Here is a 17683-nt window from a genome sequence, read left to right on the forward strand (position 1 = left end):
GATAAGATCTTTGGTTGACTTTGGGGGAGGTAGTGGAGTTACAAAGCAATGTAATTATTTGAATTTGGATTAGTTATGCTGAAACTGGTGGTACTGTAATTCTAAAGTATAGGTGAGTTTAAAACCGTTATTGCAAGCAATATACATTACCAATTTCATTCTTATGTATTGTATGCTGTGTACAATTTATAAGAACAGCTATATTTTTAAAATAAGTGAAATATTCTAAAGCCAGATAAAATTTGCAGTATCCATAAAGTACCATGTAGCAACCAAATTGTGACTCACTTGCTTACTTTGTGAACTCCATGACAAATGGGCAACATGACTCCATAAAGATGTGGACAATAATACAAACAAATTTTTAAAAGAGTAGTCAAAGTATTGATGTTATATTTTTTCTTGCATAGTTTTATACACAAGCAGACATGATTCTATTTTTTTTTCTGGGTAATCAAATAACAAAACTGAGTTTGAGACTCACAAACAATATTCTAGCTTCCCAGAATTTTTGCTTTTTTTCTGTAAGTGAAGTGAAACCCCTTAAGAGGAAGGGGAGTCAAAAGACATGTAAAAGTGAACAAGGTGCTATCTTCTTCTTTTCTTTCTTTTTTTTTTTTTTTGGGGGGGGGGGGGTTGGGGATGGGGTTACCCTGTTTGGTGGAATGACAGAATGTCACTTCTTTGTTTCCGGAGTTAGGTTCACCCCTGTTTGCTCGCAGTTAGCTTTATTCATCTGGTTTGCTTGCGGTTAGCTTTCACTCTAGTTTGCTTGTGGTTAGCTTTCACTCCGGTTTGCTTGGAGTTTGTTGTAAACAGTTTCATATAATTTATGTAAATTTATTAATGTAGTCAAATTAGGCGATCACGTGGTTTATATATTGCACCATCTTGTAATATCGATTCGACGACGAATAAACATGTCTTGTTGTGTTCACTAAATGGCGCCCAACGTGGGGCAACTTTTCAATTGCAATGCCTCCAAAAAAGACTAAATCGAAGAAAACACCCGACAAACCAAGTACATCGAGTATGCAAGCGACGATATCGAATTTGGAACGACTGCGAGTTATCCGTGAAGGACACCGACGACAAGTATCGAAACTGGATGAAGAATTAACCAAAATATTGCAAGGCGAAGACAAGGATTACGAACGGTTCAGTGTTATGAGACAACTCTTGGATGGAAAACAAGAGTCGCTAATCGAAATGGACCAAGAAATATTATCTGTATGCGAGGTTACAACGATTGATAAAGAAATCGAAGAGTCAGAAGAAATTACTGCCTCAATTATTCGTCTGAAGTGCAAAATCGAGAATGCGAGCAAGGTAAACATGCCAAGTCAGCAACACGTGGGATCACCTCAAACGACTGCACAGCCAGTGAATCAAAATGCAGTCCGTACGAGATTACCGAAGTTGTATCTTCCGAAGTTTAAAGGAGATGTAACCAAGTGGAATACCTTCTGGGATTCGTTTCAATCGGCGGTACATCGTAACGAAGGGATTTCCAACATCGACAAGTTCAACTACCTCAATTCTGTCCTTGAAGGGGGCGCCGCTCGAGCTATCCAGGGTCTTACCTTAACCGAAGCAAACTACGACGCAGCAAACAAATTATTACAAGAACGTTTCGGTCGTCCCCAACAAATTATCAGCGCACATATGGATCAGCTTCTCAAGGTTTCGCCGTGTTTTAATGATCGCCCAGCCAGCCTTCGATACGTCTACGATCAAATTTGTGTTCATTCCCGCGGTTTGGCGTCTCTCGGCATAACTTCGGATCAATACGGAAGCCTCTTAATTCCTGTCATTATGTCTAAGTTGCCACCTGAGATCCGATTGCAGATAGCCAGGAACTCTAAGGATTCTGTGTGGAAAATTGAGGAGTTGCTAAGCGTGATAAAGGTTGAAGTCGAAGCGCGGGAAGCAAGCGAGATGACCATGGCGAAAACAAGCGAAGGCGGGAAATCTCAATCGCCCGGCCGTGATTCAAAATTTCGAAATCAAACACCAACTGCAAATTCACTCGTCTCTCAGCAAGGTGGGAGCTTCAAAATCAAATGTGCCTATTGTCGAAACGAGCATTATTCTGCATCATGCGTCGTGGTACGAGATACAGCTGAACGAAGAAGTATTTTGGAACGAGATAAACGATGCTTCAATTGTTTGCGTTTTGATCACGAAACGAAGGAGTGCACGAATCCAAAAAAATGTCGACACTGCCAACAGCGGCATCATCAGTCGATTTGTTCCATGCTTGACCAAGGAAAACCGAAAGAAGTTTCAGCCGAAGAAATGAAGACAACGACAACAGTGAGCAACAAGGCAAAGGGAACTGTGCTCTTGCAAACAGCGAAAGCCGTGGCTGTTAACGATGTCAATTCTAAAACCGCACGTGTCAGAATTCTTCTGGACACTGGAAGTCAACGCACCTACGTCACAAACCGATTGAAATCAAGGCTTAATCTGTCCCCTGTGAAGTCAGAAACATTGCATCTTAACACTTTTGGAGACGAAAGATACACAAAGCAACAATGTGATGTCGTCAGCTTGCGGTTACAAGGATCTCAAGGAGAAATCGAAATATCTGCGCTATGTTTCCCAAAGATTTGCTCGGCGGTGTCAGCTAAAGTTAACATTGACAATCACACACATCTACAAGGTCTCGAGCTTGCCGACATCAGCATCGCTGAAACAGGTCAACAGGACATAGATGTGCTAATTGGATCCGATTATTACTTCGATATTGTGTCTGGGGATGTCATTCGTGGCAGCAGTGGTCCTGTAGCAGTTAGCAGCATGTTCGGATGGGTCTTGTCTGGTCCCACAAGTGCTGAAGAATCAAGAGAGAAGTTTACAACTACAAATCTCATCATAGAGAGACCAGAATTGATGACCATGAGCCCATGTGACATTCATAGTGAGAACGATGAGTTATGTAACACCTTGCAGAAATTCTGGGACACTGAATCGTTAGGAGTACGAGAGGAACCACCTGCCTCACAGTCAGATGGTAAAGAGTTCCTGGAGAGCATTCATTTCGATGAGACGGAAGGAAGATACGAAGTAGGTCTGCCGTGGAAAGAAAGTCTTGTTCCTGCTTTAAACGAGTACGAATTGTGTGTTACAAGATTGAGACAGCTGCACTCGCGACTGAAGAAAAACAAGGAACTGTTAAAAGATTATGACAATGTGATCAAGGATCAAATCAATTCAGGGATTATCGAAGCCGTACCAGAACTTGACGACGACCAAGCTCCAATGCATTTCTTACCTCATCATGGCGTGATTCGCTCAGACCGGGAAACTACGAAATTGAGAGTTGTATTTGATGGTTCAGCCAAATCCGACAAGTCAACTGCCTCCATTAACGAGTGTTTAGAGAAAGGACCGAACTTAGTGCCACACCTATTTGATATTGTGGTTAAGTTTCGAGGTTATCCATTTGCTGTAGTAGCTGACATCGAAAAGGCCTTCCATCAGATTCAGATCAACCCAGAAGACAGAAGAATGCTGAGGTTTCTATGGTTCGATGATATCGAGAAAGATTGTCCGCAAATCAAGCAATTCCAGTTTCGAAGGCTTGTGTTTGGCTTAACTCCAAGTCCAGCTATCCTGGCAAGTACCATAAAACACCATCTGTCTAAGTACGAAGAAAAGGAACCGGAAGTAACATCTTTGTTAAGTTCGAGCCTCTACGTTGATGATCTGGCAGGAGGAGTGTTTCGCGAAAATGAAACTGTGAACTTGTACGACAAAGCACAGGAAATCATGAAAGAAGGAGGATTCTCACTGCGCAAGTGGAATTCTAACTGTCAGTCATTCCGCGAGAAAATCAAGCAGGACGAAAAAAGAAAAGGCCAGTCAGTTATGGAAGCCCCTGCCGAAGAAAGCGAAACTGCACAAAATCTCAAGAGAGGAGAGTCAGCCAGTGCCAAAGATGTTAAACCGGAAACCGAACAATTTGTGAAGATACTCGGGATTTATTGGGATGTGATCCGAGACGAATTTCATTATGACCTCTCTGAGCTAATCGAGTATGCAGAAGCCCTTCCAGCTACCAAACGATCTGTACTGAAACTGTCAGCTAAAATCTTTGATCCAATTGGACTGTTAACTCCGTTTACAATCAGCATGAAGGTCCTCTTCCAATGTCTATGTGTCGAGAAAGTCAACTGGGATGAGAGCTTGGAAGGAGAGGCTTTGGCAAAGTGGAAAACGTTCATTAATGACCTAAATGCTCTGAAGAACATCCGAGTTCCCCGATGTTATGCCAATTTTTCACCGACGCAGTCAACCGTATGCTCATATCAGATCCATGGATTTTCAGATGCGTCGGAAAGAGCCTATGCAGCAGTCGTGTACCTGAGAACCGAATTCAGCAATGGTGAAACACAAGTCAACATCATGACATCCAAGACGAGAGTAGCCCCAATCAAACGTCAGTCAATTCCCAGGTTGGAACTGCTAGGAGCTTCATTGCTAGCCCAGCTAGTTCATTCAACGCAGCAAACGATACAATCCGTTCTCCCCATTGAAGGAACATTTCTATGGACTGATTCATTCACCACGCTGTGTTGGATCAAAAATGCTAAAGCATGGAAACCTTACGTACAACACCGGGTCAGCAAAATACGAGAACTATCTAACGAAGCCAACTGGAACTTCTGTCCCGGAGAGTTGAACCCGGCTGATCTCCCATCACGAGGATGTGGAGGAGAGCAATTAGCACAAAACCAGTCATGGTGGAATGGGCCCAAGTTTCTGAGGTTATCAAGAGATCATTGGCCCGAGTCGCCTCAAACAAGTGCACTGTCTGAGAACAAAGACGCCCTTCAAGAAGTTGTAAAGAACCCTGTAAGTGTCACACATTCTCTGGTAACGACAGAGTCGAAAGACCATTCAGTCAATCTCAGTCAAGTTATTGACATTGAACGATACAGCAGTGTAACACGATTATTACGCGTGACAGCCTACGTATTACGGTTCATACGTAATGCTAAGAAGAGTGTATCAAACCGTGAAACTCCCAAGTCACCGGAACAGTCATCGAGAAAGGAACTTAATGCTCAAGAGTTAAATAAAGCTGAAATGCTGTGGATCAAGACTGTACAGACAGCCTCATTTGCCAAAGAACTCGAATTTCTGCAAAGCAAAAGAGGAACATTCCCACCTGTCTATGTCACGCAATTTAACTTGTTCCTTAACGACCAACAAATCATCAGATGTAAGGGAAGAGTAAGCAATGCACCGCTCTCTGAAGAAAGCAAGAATCCAATCTTACTTCCATCTAAGCACCCACTTACTAATCTCATCATCCAGGATGTGCATTCCAAGATTAAACACAGTGGCATCAGGGATACCTTAACCACTATTCGAGAGAGATTCTGGGTACCAAGAGGTCGAGAAGCTGTGAAGAGAATTCTACAAAAGTGTGTCACCTGTAGAAGGGTAGAAGGGGCTCCATATAGACCACCACCGACTCCAGATTTACCAATGGAACGAGTGTCTCTGGACACGCCGTTTGCCCATACAGGATTAGACTTCATAGGACCGCTGTACATACACAATGGAAAGTCTTCAAAGGAAAAGGGCTCCGACAAAGTGTACATTTGCTTATTCACTTGTGCATCCACAATAGCGATTCATTTGGAACTGACACCTTCTTTGAGTGTCGAATCATTTCTCTTAGCCTTTCGGAGGTTCGTAAATCGCCAGGGATTACCAGTCACCCTCCTGTCGGACAACGCCAAGACCTTCAGATCCGCATCCAAAGATATAAGGAAGATCATACAATCAGACGAGGTTATGCGATACTTAACTGACAATCGCATCACATGGAACTTTATCATTGAGCGAGCCCCTTGGTGGGGGGGTTTCTGGGAACGCATGGTTAAAGTTGTGAAGCAACCCTTAAAGAAAACAGTGGGACGCACTACATTGAACTACGATGAGTTACAAACCATAATGGTGGAGATCCAGGCAATCGTAAATGCTCGACCGTTAACGTATGTCTATGATGATGAAGAGTCCATTTCAACTCCACTTACGCCCTCCCATCTAATTACTGGCAGACGAATTACCTATGAACCCAGTAACCAGCATTTCCAAGTTGTTAGTGTCAACCAAACCTTGACAAAGCGAGCTAAACCTCACCAACGACTGCTACAGCAGTTTACCAAAAGGTGGCAACACGAGTATCTTTTGAGTCTACGAGAACGTGCTAATGAGAGATGCAAGAAACAAAACAAGGAGAGCCCAATCTCAGTAGGTGACATAGTAATCGTGAAGTCTGATCTAAAGAAAAGAACATTTTGGAAACTGGGAAAGATTCAAGAACTGCTACCAGGCAGAGATGGGCAGATTCGATCAGCCAAAGTCAAAGTTGCTGGCAAGGGAGAGCGAAAGCCACAAGTATTACGTAGAGTGATACAGGACCTAATTCCTGTTGAAGTTTCTGAGTGAACATTGAGCTTAAAACATGCAATGGAATTGTTTCATTTCAAACATTTGTTTGCGAACATTGGAGTGAAAACATGCAATGAAATTGTGTCATTTCGAACAGTGAACGAAAAAGTTGTGACATTTATCGAACTGTGGACTTTTGAGATTTAGACTGTTGAGTGAAACGTTTTATCACTAAGTCGTGATGCAACCCCGGGGAGTGTTGTAAACAGTTTCATATAATTTATGTAAATTTATTAATGTAGTCAAATTAGGCGATCACGTGGTTTATATATTGCACCATCTTGTAATATCGATTCGACGACGAATAAACATGTCTTGTTGTGTTCACTAAAGAGTTAGCTTGGTTTGGGCAACATGCTGTAAACCATTAGCTATAACCTCTGCCATTTCCATTCAAAATTAAAATATAGGCAAATAGTGAAAATGAAAATGAATAAATGAGTGAATGAAAAAAATTAAAATCAACCTTATTATAAATGTAGATGTTTGTTATTTCCTTTATACTCTAAATGTAAAGTGATTTTTTCTTTCTTTTAAAGCTGGTAAAGCAACTACAAAAATGCCTAATTTGCCATGTGATATGCCTATCTACCCCGACATGCAGCCCTACTCCTCCCTCCTTTTTTCTACATGAAGGTAACATAATTGCCCGTTTTGCAACATAATTTCCCATCCAGACTTCTTTATGATAATGCTTTCGGTGGAATTATAACATTTTGATTGATTTTGTTTGTTCTCTTATTTGGTGTTGCTGTACAGGGTACCCGGAGGGGGGGATGGTACTCCCATATAAGAGCTATACGGGTATGTGCCGCTCAACATGGTATGCTTTTTGTCTCTCTGACTCTGAAACAGGGTATACAAATCACCCTTTTGACTCTGGAACAGGGTTGATTGTTTTCCCAGAATCCTGATTAAACACTATCAAGTATATAGCTATGAAACTCCGCTCCTTTCATCGCTTTATCTCCACCCCCATAGTAAATTTTAGGGAGTACCCCCCCCCCCACCCCGGACACGGTAAAAAACGAATATAAAATTCTTAGCCTTAAAGTTTTACAATGGCCAGAATTCAGAGTTCAATAAAGTGCAAAATAATTAACTGGGGAGCTCCACTTTTAGGCTTGCCTAAATTTATTTATTACCAATTTGAAATCAAGTTAAAGAGGAAATTTTAACCATCTACTTAATTAAAATATTCCTTTTCCACTAAACATGTAGTAAATTATGTTTCCCTAGCAACCGTTGCTATGGTAATTTATGGCAAATAAGGTATATTTTGCAACAGGAAGAGCCTGGAAGTTTAAAACAACTCCCCAAACTTGTCCAATTCGCCTCTTTCTCAAAAGTTTAATTTGTTTTATGTCTATAATGAAGTCCAGGTCAAAAACGGCATTTTTAAAACTTTGACTGATTTTCTATAGTTTTCACACGGGGATGCCATACACAAAATAGCCTATATTGTAGTATATAAGTTTACCGATGTATAGCAATAACAAATTAAGCCTTTTGTTTGTTTAAAATGAATTCTGGCATTACATTTTCGTCACAAACGTGAAAAATACGCTTTTTTTCATACAAAATTACGGTAAACTCTTAATGTCCTGGTAACCGTTGCCATGGCAACATTAATTTAATTTTCAACATACCCAAACTAAAATACTTTTTGATTTGGACAATCTCCCCAAATTTCATCCGATTTGCATGTTTAGATCAAAAGATATTGATTTTTGAAAGTTGTGAATGACATCAACATGACTTCCAGTGGAATAACCTTTTAACGTATATGGTCCAGGAAAAGAGCCTCGTTCCCATGTTTTGCAAGAGTTTCGTCAAGTCCAACAACGCGATTCATATACCCCAATGATCACTCTAAACTATGGTATACATTGGAATTTTATATCAAGCCGGCCATCATTTTCGAATTTTTTCGGGTCTGGCCCCCTGACTATTTAGTGTATTAACTTTTTAAATGATACCAACACACTACTGATACGTGGCTTTTTCTCTTCTGATACTGTTTGCTTTTTTTTAAATGTTGTGTCAGGGGAATCTGAAAATAGTATATATTCTCCCTTAATGTATTTCAAGGAAGGCGAGATTTACTTCTGGGAGGGAAAGAAGAGTAATAATTTTAATTTCAAGACTTTATACCTTTTTATGTTGCATATTTTGGTTACTGGAGGTTTACTGGTTATTGTAATCCTATGAAGATGGTCAAAATTATTCTCTTTATTCTTTTTTGAGTAGAGTGGAACGTGATGAGTTGGATGATGATGGCATTGATGAGAAAGTCAGTGATGATAGTGGTGATGATGACAATGATGTTGAGGGAGATGTTTCACTAAGCCTTTTTGTAAAGAAGTCCAAGGGGAAGAGAGAAAAACCCGGACGCAAGTCGACTTGGGATGCTGAGGATATTGACGACTTCATTGATATTGTGGTGAGCAATTCTTACTACACAAGAAAGCTGATTTTTACCAACAACAAATGTCAAAGGAATGGTGAGATTTATGGAGACATTTTGACCGAGTTACAAAAAAGGGCCTCTGAAAGGGGTAAACAGTTGGAATTTAATGTGAAACAGATGCGTACAAAGTTCAAAAAATGTGTCAGTGACTGCAAGCAGCACTCACTATAAAAACAGCACTCACTATAAAAACAGCCACAGGGATCAGTATTTTTGTGTGTAGTTTTTGTTTGGGTTTTTTTTTTTTAAAGCTCCAAGATGGCGGCATTCAGTTGTCGAGTTTTGGTAAAGATTTCGTAGGGTTATAGCGAATGTTGGAGGCTAAAATTTTGGAGAATGACATATCTTTGTGTAAACTTTTTATTGGCGTAAAGAAAATAAATGACCATTCTAGAGTAAACTTCTCCTTTAAATATGTTGTTTATAACTATTCTTCTTATTTTGTTTTTAGTGAAATCCTTCACTAAAAATCCTTCACTTGTGGTGGTGAGGGACACATCAGGAGGAAGTGCCCCTCAAAACGCAGACGGACAAAAAATATCAAAACGAAAACCTACTGTAAACTTACAAGTTAACAATTATTCATGCCTTCTTTTAGGTCTGCACACATTGAACCATGAGGGGACATGGTGGGACCCTGACCTGAACATCTCAACAACAATAAGACAAACACGTATCTGCATCACTGCAACAAACTTAAAATTGATATATCAATGGACTACTTTGGCGATTCGGCTACCATCTTAAAAGTGCCCCCTGGACGCCCCACAACACTTTGCGAAACTTGTAATAATTTGTTTTCGTAAAAGGAGGAAAAATGACGATGAGCCGGGGGAAGAAAGTGAAGAAGAAGATGAGGACGAGGAGGACGAAAGTGAAGAAGAAGATGACGATGAGGAGGACGAAAGTGAAGGAGAAGAGAGAGAGGAGGAGAAAGGAGGGAGAGAAAGAAGAACAAAGCAAAGAACAGACGAAAGTGACGGCAAGGAGGCGGCGACGCGCTGGTGAATGGACTGGCCGTCAGATCGCAGTGAACAGATTAAAACAAGGAAAGGAACAAATCTTGTGCATGGAGAATCCAAACCAACCTTCGTTGAGGCGGTAGAAGAGTCTAGAAGAATCTTACATCAGTTTGCGGATGGAGGGGACATATCAAAAGATCATGCCGCTGCAATGCGAATCTACATGTGCCATAAATATGGCATTGTCAAGAGATGAATTAAAACAATGGACAGTTGCACAATTCAGCAGCTTTCTTAGAGATCATGGAGTCATCATTTCTGTGGATGGAGGCAGAAAGAAACATCTCGTTGAAAAAGCAAGGAAATTCAAATGTTTCACCCGGGTTCTTACAAAGCATCTGCAACTGACCATAAGAAAGAGAAAGATAAAAAAACACTCATTAATCTTAAGAAAATTGGAAAAGAAAAAACGAATATCTTCTGCTCGTTGAACGGTGGCAAGATAAAAGAATAAAGGAAGGCAGCAAAAAAAAAGGAAATGGAGGAAACGCAGACAGAGAATGAAAGATTGGAAAGAAAGAGAAGCACAAGGACAAGGCATGGAACACAAAGAAAGGGAAAAGAACAGAAAGTGTTAGTTGAAGAACAAAGGAAAGTAGAGAAAAGAAGGACCACAATGTCAAGGTACAGAATGGAAATGGACTATCAAGTTAGGTTAATGAAAGAGAAAAACAAGAAAAAGAAGAGGAAAGTAAGGTCAGGGGGAAAATTGAAGAGGAAAGAAGAATGAAAGAACAACAGAAAAAAGAAGAAAGAAAGATGAAAGTGCAAATTGAAGTGGAAAGAGATGCATTTAGTCAACTTCATGAAGTAAACGCATTAGAAGACGAAAGTCAGTGGGCTAGTGGAAGCTACATGCACATACTTGATGAGTTTGCCTCAAGGACTGTCGATGCCACGCCCCAAGAACTATCTGAGGTTAGTTGTTGTTGTTCATTGTTAAGCTTATAACACAATTCATACTTCCTTTCAGTGCTGGTATCAGGCTATGTAAACAAAGAAACGGACTTTATTTGTTCCTTTCATAAAGATGTTTTAAGATAACTGAACTCAAACATATTATTTGTTCCATGTTTTTAGTGTCTTTTAAGTATGCAAGAAATACTCAGGACGTTACAGGAAGGAATTAAAGAACTTAAACAAGAGTTATCATGTCTAAGGGCAGACTTTGCAGGAATCAAACGAGATGGAGATGGAGCTAAAAGGACAAGTGGCACTCCTAATCAAGTTTGTGCATAATAGTCCAAAATCCTTTTGAGATACCTGGATTTACTGCGTCGTTTACCGAATACCAACTTACATTTTGTGCTTCTCGTTTGAGGTAACTAGATGCATATAATTATACATCACGTCATGAAAGAAATTCGTAGAATGGTTGTTTGTATGTTTGGATAGAAAACTGACCAATTCAATTCCTCTTTGCCAAAATATTTTCTCTTGTATTGAATTCTAGACACCACCTAGCAGTACAACATGTAGGACATTGACTTCTGAAACTGCAGTACAGTCATCGTTGGAAGGCTTGTCACCTGCTAGTCAAAATAAATGCCGAAAAACATTAACGGGAACCAAAGAATGTCACCTTGCAGCATTAAAACTAGTGCCTCTGTACTTTACAGAAGACGAGCTGGCAACGGAGGAGTTGGATCGTGTCCGTTTGGACTTGATGAGAAGTAAGCAGTAATAGCTGCAAGAGATGTCTTCATTTTTTCTTCACAAATGTATAATCTGGATTTTTCCCTCTTTATTTATTTGTTTATTTATATTTTTAATTTTTTTTCAGGAATTTTGTTCGACAACTATCCCCTTGAAGTCAACGAAAACGCTGATGCAGTGTGGGTGCAAATAACTCAAAAAATTTAAAGCAAATGCCGCTTCATTCGCCTTTCTCGGAGTAAGGAGGGACCGTTCCATTCTTGGAGCTACAAGAGACCATTCATTTTTATGAGGTGAGGAGGGGGGGGGGGGGGGTGGGTGGCGCTGGTGGTTTTTGTACACTGATACATTCTTTAGTCACAAGGCTTGATAAATTTTAATTTCACTGGATTGTTGTTTTTTGGGGGGAGGGAAGAGTCATCGAATAAAAAGAGGATTTCAAGGGGGGGGAGGTAAAAATTTCTGATGAAGGAGGGGGCCATTAGATATAACAGTAACTATCTAACAAATTCCACCCCCTACCCCATAAGAAATGAACGGTCCCCAAAGCATGAAAACAGTTCTTGATTCAGATTGTGAGGAGACATTAAATTTTGTAATGCATTTCAATACATCATATTACAATATAATTCTAGTTATATTGACTTAAGCCTTTAGCTAGCTCACAATGTAAAATAAGGCTGTAGAGGGGTATTCTCGCAATTTCGTGATTAGGTAATTTTTTTTTTGATTTTCCGTTAAACCTGCGTTTTGCGTGACCTGTGAAGAACTTGAATTAATAATCGATATTGATTGTGAGTTGCGAGCCTTGCGAAAGATTTATGAATATGAAATCACAAAAAAGGGCGGGGGAAAGACGGCAATAAAAGGTAAGACATTTGCGTTGAATGGCTTAAAATAACAGTGAAAGAACTCTCGGTGATTAACTGTAGTAAAAAAATATATTTCAAAGTGTTCACTACTGTGGTATACAATAATAATGTAGAAGGTAGAATTACATTTCTAATAACTCGGGTTGTTGTTACAGTTTTACACTAATTGCAATTTACAGTCAAATGAGCTAGAACATTTCCCTGCAACAATAAAATTAAAATACACTTTTATAATTTCTGGCTAATTCTTCTGTTCCATCACAGCAAAACTGAGGATCTTTGGATAGAAAGTGAAATATGCGGTAACAGTGTTGCAGCAAAGATAATCAGTGGGACGTACTATAACAGAGCAATAAGAGCTCATAAACTAACTCTTGAAGCATTGGAGAGGTTACAGTGAGACACGTCTTTTTGAAATGGCTGGAAAGAAATAGGGAAGTGAATGAGACAGCTATAAACTGCATCAAAGAAAAGAAACAGAACCTTCTCAGTCTTTTTCAGAAAGGGCAAAGCTTTTTCAAAATCCGACAGCAAGCACTTCAGCTAGGAACATTGTTAATTGAGGAGATTAATCCACTGTTCATCTAGTACAAATAGTATGGCCCTAAGTGTTCGGCCTTGTTTGCATTCTGAAATGAATACATGGAAATGGTGTGGCTGCTGTTGGACTTCATCCATGGTGACAGGGATGCCAACTGGCTTTTGCATCTCGAAGGATTTAATGCAATGCTGCCTTATGACCGAGCATTCGACCATCTAAACTACTTCCATTGGGGAGCAGTCTACATAACTGATATGAAGATGATGGAAGAGGTCGCCTCAAATGGGTCCCACGCTGTTTCCACAGCATCTTCAGAGTCATCTCTCAATTCGGTCGCACCAGACATGGCTCTAGAGCAAACAGTCAACCGAGACTTGAAAACAAAAGGAGGAATCGTTGTTGTTGTTGGACTTTTGCTGTTTGCAAATATTGTATAGAAAATTAGTCTATATGATTGATTTTGTGGTGGGCGCGGGGCGTGTGGGGTTTGAAGTGGTTGGGTTGGTTGTTTTTTTTTGGGTTTGGGTAAAAAGGAAAAAATTTTTTTTCCCCCCGCGCGTTTTTTTTTTTTTTTTTTTAAATTTATTCACAGGCATGGAGGAAACACGAGACAGGTGGGCACTCACAGCTCATATAATGGCAGCTGCAACAACTTTTTTCAAAGCCATGAGTGGAATGTTACCAACCTCAAACTGTCACAAAGAACTTGGATCAAAAAGAATGGAAAGAAATGAAAACGACATGCAAAATATCATTTAGTGCATTGAAACAAAATTAGTTAATCCATTTGATATAAGTCAGTATGAAGGAGAACAGATGCCACTGGCACTAAAATTGGTTCAGTTTTTGAAAACTGAACCAATTTTAACTCTGAATGAGGGTAACAGAGAGTTACCGAAAATTCAGTTTTATACGTTTTTTACCAACCGATTTTAAGATCAGATACAAAACCAAACTTTTATTATGTTTTTGTGACAGTGTCAATCATTTAGTCAAGTGAGTTGATTTTTGTATAGAAACTATGTTTTAAATGGGTGTTTCAGCAAAAATTGGTGTTATTATGCTGAAATTCAACTTTCAGTGTTTTGAACTACATTTATTTTTCATGTTTTTTCAATTAATTTTAAAGCTATTCGCACATTTCAACATTTTTAAAGGGTCCAAAATGGCGACCATTTTGAACTGTGACGTCATCAATGTGTAAAATGACGTCATGAATGACACGTGACGTTCACTTAAGTAAACATTTGGAACTTTGAATTCTATTGAGTGAATGCTTTTGAGGATACATGACCATGTGGCTGTGGGAGGAAAAATGGGGGGTTAAGGGTGTGGGCTCAAAGAGAGACCATCAGAGCCCCCGGAAAAATTATACTCTGGCTTAATAGTGTTAAAGACAAGACGAATGCAGTGACTACCATGCAAGAAGAGTAATATTTTCTTAATGCCTTAGATTTAAGCTTAATATATAACTAACATGCTTGTCTTAAGTTAGAAGTGTTATTTTCCAATGTTACAGTAAACTTCAGTGCCCATGATTTTACTTTTAAATTATTATACTTTTGATTTAAAATGTCTTGTTTTTTTAGAGTACGGTAAATTGTCATATTTACCTCAATAGTTATTAACTGATAAATGAAAGACATTTTGTACAAAAATAGAAAAAGACGTTTGCATTAAACCTGGTCAGCCATATTGAATTTCTCAGTTACTAACAATTTTGTGACATCACATGCTGATCACACTTATTATAAACAAATTCAAGTTATACAATGCATCAACTACTTCTTGTGAAAATTTCATGTTATGGGACAAAAAATGTTAATTTCTCATCTGACCCCAGATTGTTGTGAAAATTTAGTTTAACAGAATTGAGTAACTCAAGGGGGGTGTACTATGGTGGGCGATAACTGCCACTGAGTTTACTGGGTATTTTTTTCTTTTTTGTAAGCAAATAAAATGCAAAACAAAATGCAAATAAAATTAAAATAAAACGCAAATGCAAATAAAATGCAAAACAAAATTAAAATAAAACGCAAATGCAATGAAATGTAAAACGAAAAGCAAAGTGCAAATCAAAGTCAAGCTAAATTCATTTTTAAATTGAACGCATTTTCAATGAAGAATGCAAAGCGAAAGGAAATAAAAGTTAAAATCTATTTAAATTGAATACATTCTGAAAGAAGAATACAAAACAAAGCTAGTGGCAGTGCTCGGCCAAGCGAAAAGTTTACTTTCGATTCAATTGGAAAATGAAAATAAATTTTTCGCGTTGCCAAGCGCTGCCACTGCCAAACTCGTGCCCAGGCCTCTCAAATAATTACCCCCATGCGCGTGTTGTCAACGCTTGTCAGCATGGCGGATTGGAGGCGATATGCCAACATCCAAAAGGCAAAGAGGAAAGGCAAAAAACTAACGAGGAAAGCACATTTATCGATGAAATATTAGTACAGCAAATGAGCCCTGATGTATCAGGGAAACAACAGAAGTATACAAGAATCGGGGCACAACAGTACGTCCCTTTTGAGCACAAAGATATCACTCAGGACCAAACCACGTGCAATGGAGACGTCGGAAGGTTCCAACAATCTACCACTGGAACCCAATGTGGTGGTTAAGAATGGCCCTGAAGAGGTTGTTGGTACCGAAGAAGATAACTTTGAATTTGATTTAGACGAGCTGAAGGAACAACTTGGCATTGATAAAATTTTTGACAAGCTTGAATTTCTTGCCGAGGCATTTGTCTCACGGACTGAGCACTCTGGTTCAGGGGCTCGAGTTTCTAAGTCCGTTGCAGAAGCTGCTGATGGGGCTTTTGACCCCACAGCTCCGGTAGTTGTACCTGATGATTCTTCATTGAAAGATGAGGAGTTTAAACTCCCTTCAGTTTTCAATGAAACCAAGAGCTTTGGGCCCGCAGTGGCCGAAATTATAGCTCTACGAATCAACGATGCGTGTGGCAAAAAGGCTATGGACAACAAATTAAGGGAGCTTTATGAGAAAAATAAAAAGCCAGACAATTGCAAGTATCTGTGTGTTCCAAAAGTAAATTCGGAACTGTGGAATGACTTGTCCAAAGAGGCCAAGAATAAGGACCTTGGTCTTCAAGAAGTCCAAAAGGGTGTTGTTAAAGCCACTCAGCCTATTATTCAGCTATTTGAAATAGCATTAAAGGCTCGAAAGGACAAATCTATGATTGATTCAAATTCTTTGTTGCCCATGTTGGCGGATGCCGTGACCTTTCTTGGGCATGCCTCTTTTCTCACCTCGTTGAAAAGAAGGGAATTTCTTAAACCTGAAATTGCTAAACCTTATCAATCAGTTTGTAACAAGTCTAATGTTATTACGACTTTTCTTTTTGGCGACGAGTTGCCAAAACATATCAAAGAGATTGGCGAAGTGAATAAGATTTCTAAAAGGGTGTCTGGTCGCCCTAATGCCTTTAAAAACACAGTTAATTCATACAAGAGTGGTGCTGATGGTAGGACCTACCAGCAGAGATCAAGTGGAAGAAGAACCACTTTTTTAGCTACCGAGGTCGTAGAGGACGTTTCCACGTTTTCATCCTTGTCATGATGAATTCATTTCAAATTTGTTTTTTGTCCCCAAGAAAACTGGTGAGTTCTGTCCAGTTATTAAGTTGAAGCCATTGAATCAGTTTATTCAGAAAATTCACTTTAATATGGAGAATATTCGGATGCGGACTACATGGTTTCCATTGACCTCAAGGACGCATATTTTAGCGTGCCTATAAATGTTGAGATGCTCCATTGAAAATGCCAGCAGGATTAATTTATAATGTTCCAAAGTTTAATATGTGATGATTGGATGGTTGATTCTGATGTAGAATCGTCAACAATGTCCGGATATTTAATGTTGGATATGTAAAGACCACTTTCTATATATGCAACAGTTGACATGTAGGCTTGTTTGGTTGTTCAGGTCGATCTTGATTATTAAAACAATTGAAAATATTGGTTTCCTGCTCCGGATACATAGTTAAAAGGGTTTAAAATGTTATTTAAACTCGGAGCGCAAATAAAATTTAAAAGCGTGAAATATTTCGTCTGATATCATCCAGACTTCATCAGTCACTGAGGTGGTGTTTTTTAAGATGAATGGAGGGTAAAATCCCGTTCCTTGACACCTGTGTACACGTAAACCAAGATGGTTCTACCAAGATCTCCGTGTACCGTAAACCTACGCACACGGATCAGTACCTGAACTTCCACTCAAATCATCATCTTCAACACAAAAGAGCTGTAGTTAACACCCTAATGCTGCGAGCCCAGACCTTGGTTACCGAGGACGAGGACAAAACAAGAGAAGCCCAACACGTGAAACAAGCTTTGAAAGTAAACAACTACCCAGATTGGATGCTAACAATACCACATTCCAAGTCTGGAACGAAAGAGCCCGAAAACGAGAAGAAAATCTACGCTTCAGCGCCATACATCAAAGGAATTTCTGAACGCCTTCAAAGAGCGTTTAAGTCACACGAGGTCACACTTATTCATAAACCCGTAAATTCCCTGAGGTCGCAATTGGTACATGTCAAAGACAAAACGTCCAATCTAAAGAAATGCGGAACTGTGTACCAGGTTCAATGTGAACAGTGCAACAAGGAGTACGTTGGCGAAACGTCCCGTTT

At 39.5% G+C, this 17683-nt stretch overlaps 1 protein-coding gene and 1 long non-coding RNA gene across 2 annotated transcripts; both read left to right on the top strand.

Moving 5' to 3' along the window:
* Window positions 1-645: 645 nt before the first annotated feature.
* On the top strand, window positions 646-6948 carry LOC144650300 (uncharacterized). The gene is made up of 2 exons (XR_013570088.1): window positions 646-793; window positions 6811-6948. It is a non-coding gene; the product is annotated as an uncharacterized LOC144650300 (long non-coding RNA).
* An 8646-nt stretch (window positions 6949-15594) lies between these two features.
* LOC144648456 (uncharacterized) lies at window positions 15595-16608 on the top strand. The gene has a single exon (XM_078508004.1). The coding sequence runs from the start codon at window positions 15595-15597 to the stop codon at window positions 16606-16608; it is 1014 nt and encodes a 337-aa protein (XP_078364130.1).
* The last annotated feature ends 1075 nt before the right edge of the window (window positions 16609-17683 follow it).

The sequence above is a fragment of the Oculina patagonica genome, chromosome 4, assembly GCF_052425735.1.
Source record: "Oculina patagonica isolate OP01 chromosome 4, crgOcupat, whole genome shotgun sequence".
Taxonomy (NCBI): domain Eukaryota; kingdom Metazoa; phylum Cnidaria; class Anthozoa; order Scleractinia; family Oculinidae; genus Oculina; species Oculina patagonica.